The 20914-nt window shown below is 42.8% G+C and overlaps 1 protein-coding gene across 2 annotated transcripts in view; it reads left to right on the plus strand.

The window, feature by feature from the left end:
- LOC308232379 (PALM2-AKAP2 fusion protein-like) overlaps positions 1-20914 on the plus strand; it is a gene marked incomplete at its 5' end in the record, with an annotated part of 55067 nt that overhangs the window by 19558 nt on the left and 14595 nt on the right. Inside the window, one exon of one of the 2 annotated variants that reach the window (XM_080638501.1) lies at positions 13272-15654. In XM_080638501.1, coding sequence (XP_080494627.1) covers positions 13272-15654 — 2383 coding nt within the window. Of the gene's footprint in view, positions 1-13271; positions 15655-20914 lie in introns of those variants that run through there. The other variant, XM_080638502.1, reaches the window with a different exon arrangement.

Below are 20914 nucleotides of genomic sequence, written 5' to 3' on the forward strand. Positions count from 1 at the left end.
AAGTGTCTTTTCTTTTTTTCCTGTGAGAACCTTATTTCCATTCTGTTTTCATAGAATCATTCTGCAGGTGACAAGGAGATTCTTACCTACCCATTTTAAAACTGAAGAGGCTTGACTAGCCTTATTTAACATGGCTCAGACAGGTGGTCAAGCACCAGTGCCTTCAAGGGCTGTCATGTCAAAAATGTGTGGTTTTTTTCATCATTGCTGTTCTTTTCATCATTGCTAGTAGAGGATGGCTGTGAGAATTAGTGAGAAGGCAAATGAATATTTTATGTAGTTCTTCAGGGAAGTACAATACGCTATTCCAACTCTTAAGCTATGTCATCCATAGCAACATGTGTAAGGTGAATTCAAGCTATTTTAACCCAAAGGCCAGACTGCCTTTGCCTGGAGTGCCTCTTCATCATAGCTCATGTTTATAGTTAAAAACTATTGAGCCACCAGGAAACCTAATCCAGGGGTACTCAAATGTCAGTAGCCCACAGGCAGCAGTAATGAACAGGGACTGTGTTGTAGAAAACATTGTGCTTTTTTTTCCCAGTCACCCTCCCTTCTAATTTTATTTTATATTTTTATACATTCCCTGTCTTCAGTTCTTTCCCATGTGGCTGACACATTTCCTACAGGCTGGACATCACTGCCCCGACGTGAGTCTTGTGAAGCCAAAGGTGCCCTAAGCACATCAGTTAACTTGTAAGCCTCTCCTGTGGAAAGAATATAGTCAATCCTCTTCTTGTTTCGAGTAGGTAAAAATTACTGCTAATTACTGCTTGGAGCTTGTGTCTTTCATAGCCTCCCTTCGTGTAATTGCTCCTTTTTCCTGCAAAGACAACCACATGCTGTGCTGTTGGGTTTTGCCTCCTCATTGTCCCCCACACCAACCTCCCCTTCCCAAAAAAAAAACCCTACTGCTGTAAACCCTGCTTATGCTATGTGAAAACAGGTCTTTGGCGCTGTTTCCAACATGATGATTTTGAAGCGATCTCCAAGAAGTGGCTCTGTTACAGGTTAAGTGATGTCATGCGCTTTTTTGAGTAGCGTGCACTGGCATTTTGCTTTTAAAACAGCCTCTTTGTGTGAATGGGCTAAGCCTGTAGGCTGCCTCTTTTTTAAACCAGCCCTCCCTCAGCCTGTGACATCACGGTCTTGTAACGCGCCGGCGAAGGAATTTGACTTAACAAGCCAAAAAAAAGTGAAGGCTGTTCTGGAAAACGACATTTTTTGGCTTTGCTTCAGAGTTTGCAGGAACAGAGAGAGAGAATGGGTAAGCTATGATTTCTGACCTATGGCTTGTATCTTCGTTGAGTCTTTATCATTCAGTAGCGGGAATAGTGCTTGCAATACTGTTTTTCCCTGTAATGGCTGTGGAATTCAAGGCTCTATGGCTGGTCTGTTCATTGTAAACAGTTGTCACAGCTTTCTGAAATTCACAACTTTCTACTTAGGTGTAATACAGGAGAATATTGGTTCTAGGGAGAAAAGGTTGTTTCATATACCCTGTGCATGTGATAACTAGGAAAACCACTCAAATGTTATTTGCTATATTCTTTAGGCAGCACTTGCAAAGTGTTTTGGCTGAATTCTTTGCTTGTTCTAGAGGCTTATGCTACCCACTAGTTGAGCATGTTATCCTTCTTGACACTGTAAAGCAAATTTCAGTTGATAAAGGGACTTTAAGTGTGTCTGCTCATCTCTTAGTTGTTTAGCACTGAAGGAAATTAAGCATAGTACTGAGAACAGACACATTTAGCAGCAACAGCATTCCTGGTTTCTGTAGCATTTGATGCACGCTGTTGTGATAATTAGTGTATGACCTCTGTGCATACACCAGGATAGCACATTCTTGAGCTCCCAAGAAGGGAGGTAGGATATTTTAGGGTAAAGTATCTGAAAGCCATGACAACACGGTCTTTCATTCTAGCCTGTGCTTTGGTTTTTATGTACATAGACTCCACAGCTGAAGTCTCATGCAGTCATTTCAAATACTGAAAAATGAGTTACTGCTTGTGTGATGAGCTAGTAAACAATACCCTTCTGAGCAGATATGGTTAAGCCATTTCTGTCTGCTCTCCCTCTCCCCTAAAGTGACTCAACCAGAATGTGTCAAACTTCTGTTTATACAGAAATGTGAGGGGCTGCCTCCAGTTTAATGGGGAGCCTTTTTACGGCTGTTTAAAATGCCTCCCAGTGAGCATTTCGTATCAGATAACATTGTCTGAGAAGTACAGATGACAGTATCCCTTAATGTAACAGCTTACTTGGTGTTAATGATCTCACCAACATTAAATGAATTAACCAATATTTATTTCAGTTTCTGTAAATAGGGGGGAAAAAAAAAAAAAAAAAAAAAAAAAAAAAAAAAAAAAAAAAACCCAAAACAACAAACCCACAGCTGAGGGACTGGAGCAATCAGACTTTTCAAGCAGAGCTGTTTGAGCTGGAATATCCAGTTAGCACCATTTCCCCCCACCATTATCTTAATTCTCCACTTGCTGAAAGAGCAAGTGATGAATGCCTTAATCAAATAATATCCTAATGTAGTCCAGATGTGCTGTAGGTCATTTAATCAGTGGCTTTTCAGCAGGAAAAGAAGGAATAATGAGTCTTTGGTTGGGAGATGGGAGGGGAACAAGGGGCAAAAGGACGGAAAGTAGTAGCTGCTGAAAGGAAATTTCTTATTTCCCAGGATTTCTCTGCTGCCTTTTTCCCAAATAAGGAATTAGGAAAAAATCCTATCCATGTCTCACTTTCAATGAAGTATTCTCTTGCAGGAGATAGTGAAATGACTGTAGGGCTTAGTTTGTGTTACGAGCAAACCTTAGATGAAGTTGCTAATTGCTCACAAGGCCTAAGTCACATGGTAGGTCATATTTATAGCCTGGGGATAGCAATGACATGTGGAGAATTTAGCAACATCCTCCTTTTTACAGGCTGTACACATTTGGCCTCTTACTAGCAAAATTGTTCTGTAGACCCTGTAGTCTTGACTTCTTTTTCTGTTAAATATTACTTATTTGCTGCCCATTTGTTGAAAAAGTATGGGAAAGTTTAATGATAGTGGTTTTCATTTTTCAGATATGTGTCTTTCAGTGGGTACTTTTCTACATACACCATCCAGAAAGTTAAAATCCATGCATGCCATTAGAGGAAAAGCCCTGTGAATTGCTGTCCAATACAGTTACAAGGTTTTGGCTCTTGTGTAAAATCTCTATCTTGTAGACCAAATGCTGTTTTCACTGCGGTGGGTTTCTGGGAAAGGGAACTGGAGTGAAAGCATTTTTGTGTGGTGGTTTCCTGATGGGCTCTGAGCATGGTGACACATTGGAGTGTGACTCAGGTCAGGTGGCGTGCCAAACACTTGTTGGAAGTGGTTTCTCTCCCCACTTGTGCACATAACGTAGCTATTGGCAGAGATTTCAGTTACATCCTTTGATCACCATCATCTTTTCTCCCTCCTCGCTTATGTAATTCAAGTGATTTTTGAGGTAGGACTAGGGTAGATTTCCTCTTTCTTAATGTCCTCTCAGTTTTCCTTTGTCAAGGTTCCAGCGGTCTGGTTTTGCCTGAGTCTGGAGGTAACAGCCTAAACTATATTTTGGCTAAAGCTAAATATAAATTGGGTCCTTTTTAAGCCACTGCATAGACTCTTTTTACAGGAAGTTCTAGGGATCTCTAGCTTTAAAATAACCCTATTTCTTTGAAAAACTGGAAAGAAGGCAATCCATATAGTGCTTAGCCAGCTGGTTGTTTCAGCTGTGGAGCTCTGACCCTCCCGAGCCTCGCGGTCTGCAATGAAGTGCAGGTTGAATGAGGTGATCCTGCCCCTCTGCTCTCGTGAGACCTTGCTTGGAGTATTGTGTGCAGTTCTGGTGTCCTCAACATAAAAAGGACATGGAACTGTTGGAACAAGTCCAGAGGAGGGCCACGAGGATGATCAGGGGACTGGAGCACCTCCAGTATGGAGACAGGCTGAGAAAGTTGGGGCTGTTCAGCCTGGAGAAGAGAAGGCTGCGTGGAGACCTCATAGCAGCCTTCCAGTATCTGAAGGGGGCCTACAAGGATGCTGGGGAGGGACTCTTCATTAGGGACTGTAGTGACAGGACAAGGGGTAATGGGTTCAAACTTAAACAGGGGAAGTTTATATTGGATATAAGCAGGAAGTTCTTTACTGTGAGGGTGGTGAGGCACTGGAATGGGTTGCCCAGGGAAGTTGTGAATGCTCCATCCCTGGCGGTGTTCAAGGCCAGGTTGGACAGAGCCTTGGTTGACATGGTTTAGTGTGAGGTGTCCCTGCCCATGACAGGGGGTCGGAACTTGATCATCTTAAGGTCCTTCCCAACCCTAACTGTTGTATTCTATGCAAATAAGCATTGTCCTGCGCTTTGTGCGCCAGGAAGAGCTGGCTGCTGTCAGGTGAGACATGCCGCACCATGCAGTTACCTAGGCATACCTTTGTTAAAGGAGATTTTGCTGTGACAGGTCTTAACCTAATGGGTGAGAGCAGCTATAGCAAGTCCTACTGATAGAGGCAAAGCATCAATAATAATTCTTAACCTTCTTCAGCTCTCAAAGAGCGATGGGTGTTTAGACATTTTTCATATTTCTGAGCATAATTTGTTCCTTTAGCCCTCCCTGCATCATTGCTCCTGACTGTCAAACTCCAGTAGATCATGAACACCCGTGCCCTTTAGAAGTGCAGCAAGTATTAATAGGCTTTAGGAAATATTTAAAAGTGGTAAGATCTGCAGCAGTTGGTGTTTATGAAGCAGGTATGTGAAAGAAAGTAAAAAATAATCTTAGGCATTCTTTGCAAAGGTTTGTAGGTGTTTCCTTCAGTTAAAGCATTCGGTTTCTACTGTATTGCCCTTGAAAGTAAATGGTGAGAAAGCTCCAGCATAGAAATAATATATCTTTGTTCAGAAAATGTATTTATGAAAGATTTACAGAACTGTATCTGCCAGTGACAGAATCTATATCCTCAGAAGACTTCAATACTAATACATTTCAGCAAGCCTACTTGCGCACTTACAACAGGTTTATCTCTGTTCCTCTGATGTATTAGAATAGTTTTCCTAGCAGCCATAAGATCTGCTTGGAGAAGGAGGGAACTGTGTGGCCTTTTGTCTCCATTTACTGCTTTCCTCCTGCCCCGGCCTAACCCAGATTCCTTCCTCAGAAGGTCCCTTTCTCAAGATGATTAATATGCCAGTATTTTTCTCTAGGTCTCACATTTAAAGAGGAGGGTTGTAGCTCCTCCATTCTTTAGATGGAACAAGAACCCCGTGTCCCCAGTGAAAAAAAAATGAAGGAATTTTGGAAATCCCCTTGTCTCTTTGTTTTTTCCATGCAAGTGACCGTAAAGGTCACCCTTTCCTTGTGCTGACTTTATCTAGATGGGTTAGAGAGTATTAAAAGCAAGGCTTAGTTTAGCATCCTTTCCGCTCCCCACTGGGATTAGATCATGCTTTATCAGAGCAATTTTTCCATTCTGAACGTGTGATGCGCAGATTTCAGTGCAGTGTTTTGTGAAACTGTGATTTTTTCACTTTTTTTTTTTTTTTTTTTTTTTTTTTGCGGGTACATTCAAAAGCCAGGTTCTGCTCAGCTCAGTATCTATATAGGGCACTCTGTTACGCTGAACATTTTTCTGTCCTTATTCAGACAGAGAGACCAGACTTGGGATTTCTCTGCTTTCACTTAACATCAAACCAGAGGCTAAACATGAGAGAGTGCTACTAGCATTAGAGCTGTGAGATCTGAGCTCCAACCCACCAGCAGTGACTGAGGAAAACCTGTCCAAGTGGATTCTGCAAATGCAGGGGTTCACATTATAGGGCCTTATCTGTGACTTTAGCTGTGAAGAAGAAATTCTTCTGTTCCTTAAGGATTGTATCGCTCCTTGTATTCCCTGCCAGCTAGTGGATGATTTTCTGATTGTATAATGCTCCTTATGTGTTAGTTCGATGTGGTGTTCTTCATTTCCTCCAGCAAACTGTTGCACTTTCTTAGGTAGCATTGGCGACTGCCTCAGGAGATTGTATTTACCATTTTAAGTGATTTAGCACAACACTGTCTGTAAATCAAATATTCCAGCTCTTGGAAGCATTCAGTCTTGTTTCAGCAAAGACAGATTTTAGAGACAAACCACAGAAGAGTAAGCCTTAGGAAAAACACATAACAAAGGTAAAAAGTACTAACTATCTGTGGTGTTGCAGTTGATTAATACTCTAACACATTTGTATTGACCTCGAATCTAGTGCTGTGTCTCTGCAGCACTGGTTTATCCGCCGTGCTCTCACACAAGGGCCTGTTATCATGGTCATTCTGTCCTAGGGAACTGAGTGAAGTGATAGAAGAAATAACACTTAACTACATGTTTTTCTTTTGAGATAGAAATCAGTTTGTAAGTGACCAATTTGTAAGAACATCAGGAGTGGGATTTCAGCTGATGAGAATGATGAGAGAAACACATTTTGCTGGATGGAACGCTTTCTTATGCATGCATTTACTGCTCCAGTTCAGTTGCACTTTCAGGCTGACCTACATTACGAACAGTGCAGAGCACAAGAGAATCATCTTTTGAATGCAGGTTCTTGTACCTGAAATCGTATTAGCACCAATTTACTTATCTTCTTGGGTACAAAGAGCATTCTGGAACTCCTCAGGGCATCTGCTCATGTGGGTGCTGATAGAAAACTGAGGAGTGGGGTTAGGGTGTGACAGTACCAAACCGTGCTGCAGCTTTTGAATGAAAGTTTAATCAGAGCTTCCTGTAATTTCAGAATTTCGGGATCTTGATTACTGTACAGCTAAATGGAGCTTTCACAGCAAAGCTAACCAGCCCCACACACTAGTATCTGAGTCTACCCCACTCAAATATATACTGCTTTCCCTATTGCCAGCTATGTAACCATCATAATACACTATAATAACCTCTGTGATGTTTTTTTCTTCATCAGAAGTGATATTTCTTTTCATTCAGAAGTTAGCAGTCTTTTGTCCCTAGATACACATTTCCATATAAATCTCTTTGTCCATACAGGTGCTTCATGCGGTTATACAGTTTTTTGCAGGAATGAAAATATTTCATAGAAAGTAGCCAGCCTTTTTGGTTGCTGGCTTTTTGGTTTTGGTTTTGTTTGGGTTTTTTTTTTGGGGGGGGGGGGGCGATTGTTTTGTTTTCTTTTCTCCTCTTAACAGTATGTGAAATCCAGTCATTAGGTTTGCAAATTCTTCACAGAGAGACTAGATCTGTATTTTTAAGGAGTTAAAGAGAAAATAACTGGTGTAAAGGAACAGTTGGCTTCCTACCTTAGAAAAACTGCTTCCAATTTATACATCTTGGAGTTAATGGGAAGTGGTAAGGGTTATTCCAAAGTTGGATCCTGGCTTACCCAGGAAAAACTTTAGCTGTTTGTCACTGATGGCACAGAAAATACCAGACAGATGTTTGGAAAAATTCAGTATTGTTCATTAAGTGCTAGTCATTAAAATATCCTACCACGCAGAATATGTTTATCATTAAAGTATTCATAATTTTGGGGTGATTTTTCTCCATCTTTAATGTATTACAGCAGCAAAAGAAGATTGGACTTCGATTTGATAAAGTTTTATAGCATATCACATGGGGAAGCTGAAGCCTGTGGCTCAGCTGGAATGACAAATAATATTGCAAAGCATTTCCCATGCTTTCTGAGCAAATTCAATCACAGCTCCCTCTCTAAAACAGACAAAAAGGGACACACAGAAAACCACTCAGAAAATGCCACACAGCAAGCTCTCCAAGTAGCCATTTGTTAGGGCACCCTCTCCCCACATCCCTTCTTACTGTATTCCAAAAGAGCACCCAACTGCTTCTTAGGGAGAGGTGTTACGAAGTCGCATTGATTTTTAGACTGCACTCTTGTGATTTCTGAAGTGCTTAAAAGGAGATAAACCAGGTTTTCTTGAAGAAAATTTGCCTATTGTACTATCTAGCTATCTCAGACAGGTCACTAAGCGCATAGAGAGCTACTTACGGAGAATGTCACTGTGACACTCAATGCTAATATATTTTAGTCTTTGGAAATAGTTTCCCTCTGTGTTTTGAAGACACGATGCAGTGCACTGTGAGAGGAACAGGCCAGGTTTTGCTTTTTGTGTGCAAGTACAATTACGAATGGAACTATTCAGGGTAGAGCCAGCATGTGCCTGACATGTCTTAAATTCAGGGAAATTTGGCAACAGGATTCAGGGGTCTTTTTCCTTTTTTCTGAAACTTGAACTTTATCCAGTTTATTAAGTGAAAATTATTAAATTTAAATTAACTTTTTAAAACCTTCAGAGTCAGGATAAAAATATTATCAGGAAAAATGGGGCCTTTTCACACAGGAGCAAGAAGACAACACTTTGGATTTGAGTTTTTCAGTGGGTTTTCTTTATTTTTTTATGAAAAGGCATAGTTCCTGTAGGTAATGTTAATAGAAATCCCCTTCCTTTCCTTGAGGCCCACATCAGCAGCTGCATCCTTTTCTTCCCCAGTTCCAGGATCTTTTTGATGAGTTTTTCTCTGCTTCTGCTTGCTTTCAGCTCACCTGAACAGGAAATTTCCAAACACGAAGTGTTTGGCCTGTTTCTTCAAATTGCTTTCTGCAGAGGTTTCCCACCTGGAGCATTCTTGTCCTCCAGAAACAGGTGGTATCACTTCATTTTTGGAGGTGTACAGGTTGGCAGCTGCTCCTTGAGAGTCTGCTGTGGGAGGGAGCAAGTGAGTACACCAGCCAGCATGAAACAGGAGCCATCACAGTGGTTTGGGCTGTTATTCCTATCTGGGATGAGGTGGGATGGTGGCACCTTTCTGAGCACTAGCTGAGTGGTAGTGAACATGAACTGCGAGGGATGCATCCTAGCACCTTGTGCAATTCTGCTTTTGCTTTTCTTGCTTGTTAAGAACGACAATATTTCCGTCTCATACCATTCTTCTACAGAAAACAACTTAGTTAAAGAAATACTTGCTGTTGCTAGCAAGAGTGAAGCTGTACCTGTGTTGGGTAGGGGTTTTGTTGCTGTACAGGGTGGCCATCTGGAAGTGCAGAGGTGGAGATAACTTCTGTATTTGCAGTGCTTGTTGTGGCTCCATCTGTGACACGGATGGCGACTGTGTTCTTCAGAAGGGTGAGCTGAATGAAAGCAGATGCTCTCTTAAAGGTTTGCCAGACTCAGCCCCCTAGTAAATCCATCATTTGGTTCCTCCTCCATTGCAAAGAGACATTGAAGAGGCAGGCCAAGAAAGTAGGTGAAAAGGGAGAAGATGGTTGACATGAGCAGGGAGGTGTGGATTAGCCAGTCAACCATATGCAAATGTGATTTTAGCTACACTGTTGTACTAAACATGCTAGAGGAAGAGCGGGCCCAAGAGTTAGATACAAGAGCAAATGGAGAGGGAAAAGAGTTGAGCAAACCACTGCCCCAGTGATGAGGCAGTGGAAGGAGAAGCAAGTGCAGTACAGGACATCTTCAAAGGAAGATGGAAGCCTGATGAAGTAGAAATTGTGTTAGAGGTTTTTTAAGCCGCTAAATGTTTTTAGCTGTCTAATCTTTTCCTCTGCCCCCCGACCACTGTTGCTTCACAAGAATGTCAGTGTGGCTCAGAAGGATTGCCTCCCACTTGTTGTCATTTTGCATTTTGAGTTGCATCAAACAAAGAACGGCACTGGCAGTACATTTGCTGGGTCTTGCTAGTAGCACACCCACATTTTTTTCCTCCTAAAAGAGTTGATTGCCCAAACACTTACACTTTTGTAGATGAAGAATTCAGCCAAGGAGGAAATATGCTAATAATTCTCTAAGCTGCTAATAACTGCAGTTTACTAAAGTGCAGCAGCATTGTACAAGTGACACTAATTACCCAGTTGCATCTTGACTTAAACAGAAATGAATGCACATTCAGAGACTGTGTAAATGTAACAGTAACTTCTGGAAAATCTGGGTCTAGATGAGCAGCATATGGGACTCGCTGAACACTGTATTGCTGACTACAATTCGTGTTGAATGCAGTCCTTTCCCCATTTACAGGCCTTTGTAATGGTGCAGGCTTTGAAAAGCCACCTCCCTGTAGGCAGCAAATACAAAGCTGCTGGTACATACTTATCACTGAGGAGCAAAAGTAGCCGCCTGGCAAGCTTGCCTCCTTCTGCCAGACAGCTGAGGCAGGGGGTCTGTATGTGTTCCACTGCTCTCCTACTCCAAGCCTCCATCCACCCCTTGTGTCAGTTAACCTGAACCAGCCCTGTTAAGAAAAGCTTAGTTTTGTCAGCTGCTTCCATCCTTATGATCTCAGTTATCTTTAGGTAACCCATTGGTAGATTGACTTCTGCTCCTCACTGGAGTGTCTGGAGCGTACTCTTATTGCCATGACCCCACAAAATTGTCCCCAGACTCTGCCAGAACGTGTTGAGGGAAAAACTGGGTGGTTTTTTTCAATAGAATTATTTTCCCCCTCTGGTGTTTCTCCCTGGCTTCTTTGCTATGCTGGGAACCCTTCTCCTTGCTCAGTTACTAATCCTCTGCAAAAAAAGGCTCCCTCCCATAAGCAGCAATGTTTCCTTGTAGGTTTTATGGCAGAGTTGTCTGGCTAAATACACAATTACACGTGTCACACTAATTTCATAAACACGTGCCCTTTCTGAATTACATAATGTCATAAATGTGTGCCCTATTTAGATAGTTACCATATACGTGCCTCAATTGTGCACTATGGATTGCAGCTATGAGAGGATGGGCTTGCGATCATAAGGAAGTGGTACAGTGCTGCATCTGTGGTTCTGTTCCCTAACTTGAATACCCAAATGTGATATGATCTGGAACAGCTGATACATTAAAGCGGTGATGGAAGTAGACATGCTGTAGTGAATAGGGACTCTGGGACAATCAAGGGCATATTCCCAGCTCCATGGCATGGAGATACTAGAAGCACAGGACCCAGGGGGCCCTTCAGCTCTGGATTGGTTCAGCAGGGAGATGTGTTTCAGTGGCTGTAGTGCATAGCTTCATTACCTGATTTTCTGCATCCACAGAAGATGTGTTCTGACAGCTGCAGGTTAGCCACCAATGTCACCTAGTGGCTTTGATCTGACAGATTAGAAGCAAATGTTAGCAGGAGCATGATGATCTTCTCATGATTTGTGTGAAAGAGGACAGCCAGAAGTCCTGCACTGGAGCTTATGTCCCTTTGCACAGACTGCTCCAGGAAGTATCTTCCCTCATTTTGCACCTGCAAGTCAGGCAGGGAGATTGAAACACAAATACAAGAAATGCATTGCAGTCTTAATCCTGTCACCTGAGTACCCATTGTATCCCGATACCTGGAGCTCTGCAGGCAAATCAAGAGCAGTTATTGCCCTTTCAGGTTAAAAGAAACTTTGTTTTGTTTTCCAAAGGAAAAAAAAAAAAAGGGTTCCTGCTGTACCCACTCAAAAATGTAAAGACTTCTTATACTGGCTGTTCTGCATTTTTTTGCAGAACATCTGCTTTCTTGAATATATCCTTAATAGGACTAAAGAAACTGGCCAGGTTTGATGTTTAAATGGTGAAAAATGTAATATGCTGTAAGAAAGGCAGTGCTAGAGACTTCAGCTGGAAGATTTCTAGGTTCAACAGAAAGTAAAATGAAAGTAGCACCAGTGAGGTATGTCAAGTGTAATACATAGACAAAAGCAGGTTGGTTCTTTGTTTTTAAAGGTTTCCCCAATATTTAAGCACAGTTAAGAAGAAAATACCTAATGGCTGGAGCCAGCATGTCTTTGACTGTGTACAACTACGGAGACAGAAAACTTTCCAAATGCTTTTAGAAAGACGTTTTCCGGCTGGCTGGCTGTAATTCCTTAAGGTGCATTGAATGCATTTTACTGCCTGTATAAACCCAGAGGCAGTGTGATTGTTCAGGTCACTGGTAGGTGTCATTGTGCTCCTGGCTGATCATCTTCTGCTGCAGTGTGTATTAATAGCACGCAGGATAAGGGACAGCAAGGGTGGGGGTGACTAGCAGACAACAGTGCCCTTGTTGTTGGCTACTGATTTCATAGGGCTTGGTAAGTGCCGTTTACTTCACAAGCCTGCGCCTCAGACACAGAAACACATGTGGAAAGGGAACCACAGACCTCAGATACTATGTTTCTGGTTTTAAATGTTAGTCAAAGTGAATAGCTATGTCACAAAAGGTATTCAGGCGTTAGGGGGAGTTAGCAAGAGCTAGCAAGTTCTTTTTCAAAAGTGGTGTTGAAAACACCCTCTTCTTTTCTTTCGGTGTTTCATGGTGGGTTTTTTTTTTGCTTTTCAGCAGGAAAGAATTAGTGAGAAATTAATTGACATATTCCTAGCCAAATCAGAGGCTCCTTCATACTTAGTCACAGGAATTTCAGTGACTGGTAAAATCTGTCCATACCTGAACATAAGCACGGTTTCTTTCAATACCCTCCTTGAGAGCAGAGGTAACACATCAGGGAGAAATATGAATCCAGTGCATCTGCACTACAGATCAAAGCAGTGGGAGGCAGATCATGACTCCAATCCTGTCATGCTCCTTGTGGTGGTCTTCATGCCATGGGAGTTACAAACACTTCCTGTCTCCCAGGGCCAGGTGTGTGTGGGTTTCCATGTGGGATGGAGAAAGACCTTGAGTCTTCCCAGAATGATGTAATTCTACCCTGTCTTTGATGACCAGGCGAGACCCACTGAGAAATGAACATTGGCTGCTGTTGTCATGTCCTTTTTTCCTAACTTGGGATGACTCGCCTGCTCTTCCTGCATGTTAGCGTCTGTGTCTGTAAAACAGGGACAGTAATACTTTTCATCTGCAGAAACAGTATGAGATTTCCTTCAGGTGCAGAGAGCATTTTTAAATTACCAAGATGGACAGGTATTTTGTGCTGTTTATGCAAACCCTTGAAGAACCTAAACTACCAAGTCATTAATAACTTGTAAATCCAGAGCTCATTTTTTAGTAGCAAAGCAGGACTCAGGCATGAAATAATGACAAAGTGAGGATGGTAAGCCCATGGGAGATACTTAAATGAAAGTGTGTTGGTTTAGTGCCTTGTCCAGCTTGTCATAAGGTAACTTTTTCTGGTTTTTGTGTTAATGATTTGCCTTGTTTTCCCACACTCTGAGGGGCTGCTTTAATCTCAAGTTTGAGAAGTGCTAGGATTCGCTTTCCAGATGGTGTTTACTCTGCAAAAATTAAAATGTTGCTTTTTAGGACTTCATCAAAGTTTTGTTCTTTTTCATTTCAGAAATCTTCCAGAATCCCTGAGGATGACATCAGGTTGAGAAAAAACAGAGACCAAAACTGTGCCAATTTCTTGGAGCCGGCTACTGTGCTTGCTACAAAAGAAGAGAAAATGGAAATTGAAGTTCCAGTTTCTGAACATAAAAACATCACCACAGTGGCTTCACCACATCCCATAGACAATCCAACACATTTCTTTTCCTCTGCTGCCAGCCACAATGGTCTTAAGGAAAGGCACGAATCTCTGGACAGTGAAGTTGCTAAGGAGATCAGATACCTAGATGAAGTGTTGGAGGCAAATTGCTGCGATTCCAGTGCAGATAATCCCTTTAATGGGACATCCTCCCCTGAACCAAGTGCAGTCTCCATTATGGATGGCTCAGGAGCATCTGTTAATAATAGTTCAGTGCCCAGTGAAAGGGAAGAAAATGTAGCTGACAAGCAGACACCTTTGGTAATTGAATCAAGTGAAGGTAGCATAACACATGAGAACCTGAAATCTAATGGCCATTCCTTCAGTGGACTGAAAGATGACACTAGGGAGAGTCTGAAGGTGCCAGGAAGTCCTACTTCTTCAAACAGTTCTAGAAGATCCTCTAAGGATGGAGAAACAACTCTTACAACCCTTAAGAAAGAGGCAAAGTTTGAACTACGAGCCTTCCATGAAGACAAAAAACCCTCAAAGCTCTTTGAAGATGAGGAAGAGAAGGAAAAATACAGGGTCCGCAAAGTGAGACCATCAGAGGAAATGATGGAACTTGAAAAGGAAAGAAGGGAACTTATTAAAAGCCAGGCTGTCAAGAAAAACCCCAACATTGCTGCCAAATGGTGGAACCCTCCCCAGGAGAAGACTCTGGAGGATCAACTGGATGAAGAGCATCTGGAGTCCCACAAGAAGTACAAGGAGCGCAAGGAGAGGCAGCAGCAGCAAGGTGCAACATCCCCCAAACAGGTCAGCTGCTCCTTTGTACCACCAGAGCCAGTCACTATCAAGAAAGAGGATATTGTCACAGAGCAGATTGACTTCTCAGCCGCCAGAAAGCAGTTCCAGCAAATGGAGCATTCAGGGCTGTCTCAGGGTCAGGCCCCACCGAGGCGGTCAGGAACACCCAAAATGTTCTCCATCAAACCCTTCTACAAAAGCCTCAATTCTCCTCATGTTGATAGGCCGCTGTCCTCCGTGACAAGACCCATTTCAATGTGTGGGCCAGCAGGACAGCTGGAGGGGAACAGTGCCACTGTTGTCAAAGCACAGAAGGTCTCCTGTACCTCAGAAGATGATACAAGTACTCAGACTACAACTGCTGACCCGGTAAGAGAGTTACCATGCAGTGATAGCTCCAGAGCTGGACAGGCCTCGAAGCTGTGGGCAGAGGATGGAGAATTCATGAGTGCAAGAGCAGTCTTCACAGTGGTGAAGGATGATGAACAGGGCATGCTAGACCAGTTCCCAAAGTCAGGCAGTGCCTCTTCTCCTCCAGAGGAGCTTGACTCTGGCTTGGATGACTTGTCTGTCAGGTCTCAGGATACCACCGTCTTGGAGACCCTTTCCAATGACTTCAGCATGGATAACATCAGTGACAGTGGTGCTTCCAACGAGACCATGAGCGCCCTGCAGGAAAGCTCGCTGGCTGATTTCTCCCTACCGCAGACCCCGCAGGCTGACACTCCAGCGGAGTGCAGGGGTGAAGGCATCTCTAAGTCATTCAGTGACCCAGGCTGCGACTCACCCTCCTCTGCCTTGGCGGACTCCATGCTGATTGATGACCAGCTGGAGTACCATGCTGGCCTGCTCGTTCAAAATGCCATCCAACAGGCCATAGCCGAGCAGGCGGATAAAACAAGCTGCAAGAAAGAAGAAACCCCAGCAGAGAAGGAGGTCTTGGTCGAAGAGCAGCCAGCCACCACTGGGCCAGCTCCAGCCTCCAAGGGGCAGCAGAACCCAATGTTTGAGCCACCCCAGGTGTCCTCACCTGTCCAGGAAAAAAGGGACACCATACCAAAGATTTCAAAAGAGGAAGACTCAGGACTCAGGGAAGGGAAGAGCTTGCAGCAGTCTCCTGTGTACTCAGCCAGCCAGCCATTCCTTGTGGAGGAGAACAGGCACGAAGTCAGCTATTTCAGCAAGTATTCAGAGGCAGCTGAGCTGAGGAGCACAGCCTCCATCCTGGCAACGCAGGAATCTGAAGTGACCATGGGCCCTTTCAAGTTGCGGTCAAGGAAGCAGCGGACTTTATCGATGATAGAAGAAGAGATCAGAGCTGCCCAGCAGCGAGAAGAGGAGCTGAAGAGGCAGCGGCAAGGTCTGCAGGTGGCACCAAGCCCTGTTATAAAGAGCGCACCACCCATGCCCACCACCAGAACCGTGTCTTACAAAACTGCACCAGGTAAGAGATCAAAGCGTCAGAAGGGAAGTAAAATGAGACTGAAGGGTCAGATCAGATTTGGGTTTATGTCATTTTTGAATGAATGCATCATTTTGCAGGGACTGAAGGGTTGTCATGACTTCATCTGCCTGGAAACTGCAAGCAGGAGGAGAGCATGGGAATACCCAACTTTGTCTGTTAGCACTCCTTTGGAAATCTTTGGTGGTTTTTTTTCTGAAATGTAACACAGAAGTAATTTATATAACCTGCTGTCATTAAGAAACTCTGCACTGTATTTGTCCTCATGACATGTTTATCACTGCTCAGACCACCCACTGAAATTTTACCATAATCACAAGAAAGGACAGCAGCAGTTTCGGCAGCTGTGTGGATATTTAAAAGGCAAACACATAAAGCCTTTTTTAACAGGCTTTCTGTTCTCTTTCACATCATTAAAGAAGTGCAAAGGTAGTGGAGATTTAGAAGTCTTAACGTTTTGCCTCAGATTTCTTTTTGTGTGTGTTTTGCTTTCTGTTTCAGGTATTTCTTGGTGTTATTAATGATCTTTGTCTGGTAAAAAGTTCTCCAGAGCTGTGAGCGGCCATGTATTTCATCTGGTGTCATTTACTACTGAATTAAGCAGGTGTCACAAACAAAATGTTTAATAAACTCAGTAGAAGTCCTCCTCTGACTGATCAGCTTTTGGGTCCTTGTGGTGACATTCACAGCAGTTACACGTATCTTTTTCCTCCTTCCCTTTTCGAAATAGAAAATCAAGCCCTTATGACCTCTTAATGTAAAATAAGAGATCAAAAAAAATAGAAACACAAACCAAGCTTATTTCTTTTTAGTAACTTTTATAAGTGTAGATCTGCATGCTTTGCAAGTACTTAGAAGTTTTTATTAACAGTGACCATTCTGAAGAAGTAGTAATTTTACCTAGAGTGCTTAAGTTCCATCCTTATTTCCACTGGTGTAAATCTGAGCCAGTGATGCTTCCAAAAATTGTGCAGTGCAGGGTGATTGTTTTCTTTTGAAAGTCATGGCAAAGTTGAATACAGTCTGGATTTAGTCCATTACCCAATCCAATTGTGAACTTGAAGTGTTACACGGAACATAAATAGCTAATACTTGGCTTTGTTTCTTCTGCAAAGAGCATTATTTTAACTGTGTTTCTTGCCAAAAAAATGTAGCAGATGTCAATAATTTCTTTGAAGTGCTATTGCTACTACTCCTATAGAATGGGATTTTTGATAGGGAACCTCCATAAGATGAGGTGTTTTGAGCAATGTTGAACAAGATGTGAGACAAGGTGCTGTAGATCTCAGCTAGACTCCTTGTGTAAAGGTACTCTTATGACCATTTTCAAAGTCAGCATTGTCTGTAGCTGCAAAGTGCTCGAAATGAGGCTGATAATGGTTGCTTCTTATCTACAAGTGATGTGGGAAGGGCTGCTGACACTAATGCTTGCTTTAATGGAGCATCTGGGAAAACTGCATTTCTACTCATTCTTGTTTCTCTATACAACAAGGCATTTACTTTGTGTCTGATGTTAAAATGTTCATTGGAAATTACATTCTAGTGAGAATGATAAACTTATATTTATAATGAATCATTCCAGACAGTATCCTTTAAATGTGCAACTGCCGTATGTTCAAGAAAGAAAATGGGATCTATTAGCTGATGACTCAAGCTACTGCAGTTTGCAGCTGGTGATGAGGCAAAGAACTAATTTCTAGGAAAAGATGAATATGTGGCAATGTGTAAGGATGTCATTGATTAAAGAAATACCAAAGTCATTCTTACATGATCTGCTTTTGGTGATTTCTAAACAGCAGATGTGCTCAGCAGAGCTCTCAGCTGACAGAAGGTAGCTTGGCACCTTTAGCATTGCCGGGTGCATACACTCAGCTCATCTCATCATTGCTGTACCGTTGGCCAGCTCTGTTGCAGCTAAAGATTGCAGGCAAAAATAGGGAGAAGGGATGCCATTCAACCCTTGGAAGATTGCAGGAGATCTTCTTTTCTTTTAATATTTACAGCATCTTTTTAATATTTAAAAAGCCAGAAGCAAAAGGTGATTCAGCAGAGACCACAAAATCTGTCTGTACAGCTTCACTGCGGCCAGCTACAGAGGTTATTTATGGAGCAGAGAAGAAAACCTACTTGTGGTGGGCCCAGGAAGGAATATTCTGTAGAACATGTGTGATGTTGTAATCTGAATATTTTTCAAAAAGGATAAGAGTAAGAATAAGGATAAACAGAGGTACTTCTGTCATCAGATTGGCTTACCCAAAGAAAGAATTGGCACTCTTAATATCAGGATATCTCAGCAGAAAGCTGTTAGGGGGTCCAGTCTAAATTTGAAAATCTGTTGTTAGTCTCTAAGTGGGGAATTTTAACTCACCGGAACAATTCGAGGAGGTGCAGTAATTAACTTAATTAGCAATAGCCTACCTAGCAGGTTCTTTTTCGGAAGTGAACTCTGCTACTGAGCAGAGTTGCTTTACCAGGACTCCTGATGCTCCCTGATTATTTACTACTCCTGCCCCACTTCACTGCTTTGAACCAGTGTTATGTGGATAACAGAAACACAAACCACAGAAAGGACTGCAGGGAACTAAACTGCTAATTTGACTGAAGTGTGGAAGATTAACACAATTCATGTGGGTGTATGTGTGAAGTAACTGCTAAGTACTTCAGATAGCAAACGGGCTGTTTTTGCCACCCTGACATACAACTTTCCTACAGCTGATAGTAACACTGAACGTGGTGTCTGCAAACCCTCCAATACAAGCCAGCATGGTTCCTAGTAATAAACTTCTGTACTCCTAATAAGTATCCTTTAAAGCTGCCTGGGATGCTTCAAAGCAGCCTTTTAACCCATCTCAGATCATTGGAGCAAGACACAGAGTAATTGCAGTGGATTGACAATGTGTTGTGTGCAACACAGGATAAGACCGTCACCAAGGTGCTCCTGGAAAGGTGAATGGAAGGACTTGCATGAACTCCTTTTGCACAAAGTTCCTCATGGAGGAAACCCAAGCAAGACCAAAAAAACCGCTTGAGCTTGGCGAATTAGAGAGTCATTGTAGATCCTGAAATATCTGTGGATTTAAATGTGAGCATTTCCTGTGCTGTTTTGCTGCAGCACCTGCTGCCCTTGGCGAGGTGTTGAGCAGCTGCATAGCAAGCCAGTGGTTTTCTCCTACAGTGTGCGGGCAGTGCATCATCCCTCTTGGGCAGAGCAGCTGAGGCTGTTTGACAGTTGATTTGAACAGCATGATGTGTGTGTGACACTAGGGGATCAAGAATACATTTGGGAGTGTTAATGCCCGCTTTCCTCTTATTAGGAGCATTTCGACCATGAAGAACTTTTGTCTGACTTCCTGTCGTGCCTGGCTCAAGTAATCCTGTTTATCAGAGGAGGTGTGAAAATTACTACTTGAGAGGTCTTGGTTCTGTGAAGGCTTTTCTATTGGAGAGAAACCCTTTGTGAATATTTGCTGTCTCATGACAAGGGATGGGGAAATCTCTAACACAAGAATCTATGCATGGGAGAAGCTTTCTGAATCTGCCACATCTGACTTACTGGTGTTTGTCACCAAAGCATTGCCAGGTGAGGCAGAAGGCATGTTGCATTACCTGCACTCATCCACAGGCACTCAGACCCATCTGCACACATATCTGGGAGGGCTGTCCACCAAGCAACCGTCTTCTGTTATCGTCAGCTGACAAAGTAGATGAGGGAATTTCAGTGAATGGCAAAAGCCCAGGAGCAGAATGCAGCTTAGAGATGTGAGTGTTCAGGTACCTCCAAATAGTGAGGGATGTGCGTGTGCTATCTTCTTTGTTCTCCTTGCTTTCTTCTGAGTGATAACTGTGGAGCGTCATCCTCTGTCAGAGGAGCCACTTCAGCCTGAAAACCATTCTTACTAGTAAATCCCTACACTAAGGAAGCTTCCCAGGTTCAGCCACAGCCTGAAGATACTTATTGCACAGTGTGAGGAGAAGCAGAAACTTTGGGGAAAGATATTTTTAATATTTGTGGCCATAGGAAAATTTGCAATGCCCTGTATACATGTATAGAGGGATCAGGTGTAATACATATGCATGAACCGCTTTTTAAAATGAGACTTTTGAGAAAACCTAGAGCAGAAATGAAGCCTTCGAGCTGATGGAAGATAGTTACCTTACCTGTTCATAAGCATCAGTATAAGGGAAGCCAAGTTCATAATTCTCATCAAAGATTCCTCTGGAGTGCGCATCACTCATTCCCTGAACACCTCCAGGAGTGCCTTATCAGAGTACTAACCCAGCTCATTTGTCATTTGCTCTTTCATTCCCTCCATAGTGGAGAATATGGATAAAGTGAGAGGATGTTCAAGAGGTTCTTTCTTTAATGTTTGCTTCTTTGTGTGTTTGCATATTTGTGTTGCTCACATGACGTTCAAGAAGACACAAGAAATCCACCTTTCACCTGGGGTAGTAATAAGGCTCCATATTATCAAAGGAACATTTTTTTTACAGACTTCAACTGTCCCCTGACTCTTTTTCAGTGTCCTAAAACAATCTGTGCTGAAATACCTCATTTTTAAAAGGTTTCTCTGCTGCGCAGATGTCTTTAAAAATGCCAGCAGCATCTGTAAAATACTTGCTCTTATTTACGTGATGTCCCATTCTCCCCATCTTCTTTGCACCTTCGTTAACACAACCAAGGCCATCAGCCCTTGGAACCTGCTCTTCACTGAGTAGTGGCTCAGGCCCTTATCCCAGAGCCTCTCCTTAGTCCCTCTTTCTTGATACTGCAGCAAATCAGCTGAGCATCTTTCTTCAGTTTGGACACCCATCAGGCTCCACAGCTTGGATAAGTTACGATCATAATCCTTCTTGCTCCCCAGCATTGTGCAGAGGTTTTGGTTAGGAGAAATTCGTCCCTGGCTTTTACATGTCTTTGATTTTGCAGAGAGGTTTCAGGCAATGTCTTGAAGCTACCAGCCTGGGACACAGCAGCAGCTGCCTCTTCCCTAGGCTTTCCCTTCCCATTGCCAGGGCTGAGAAAGAGTATTTTCTGTAGGAGCAGCTCCTTCCTACCCCAGATAGAACAAGAGGCAGGAAATTAAGAGATACCAGGTTCCAGGAGCTTGATACTAGATCTCTGAAGCTAGAGAGTGGAGGGATCCATCACCAGAACTGAAGTCAAAGAATGTATTTTGGAGTCCCTTTGAGAGAGGATCACAGTATCACACAGTATCACAGTATGTTAGAGATTCGAAGGGAC

This window comes from Psittacula echo, assembly GCF_963264785.1.
Source record: "Psittacula echo genome assembly, chromosome: Z".
Lineage (NCBI taxonomy): Eukaryota > Metazoa > Chordata > Aves > Psittaciformes > Psittacidae > Psittacula > Psittacula echo.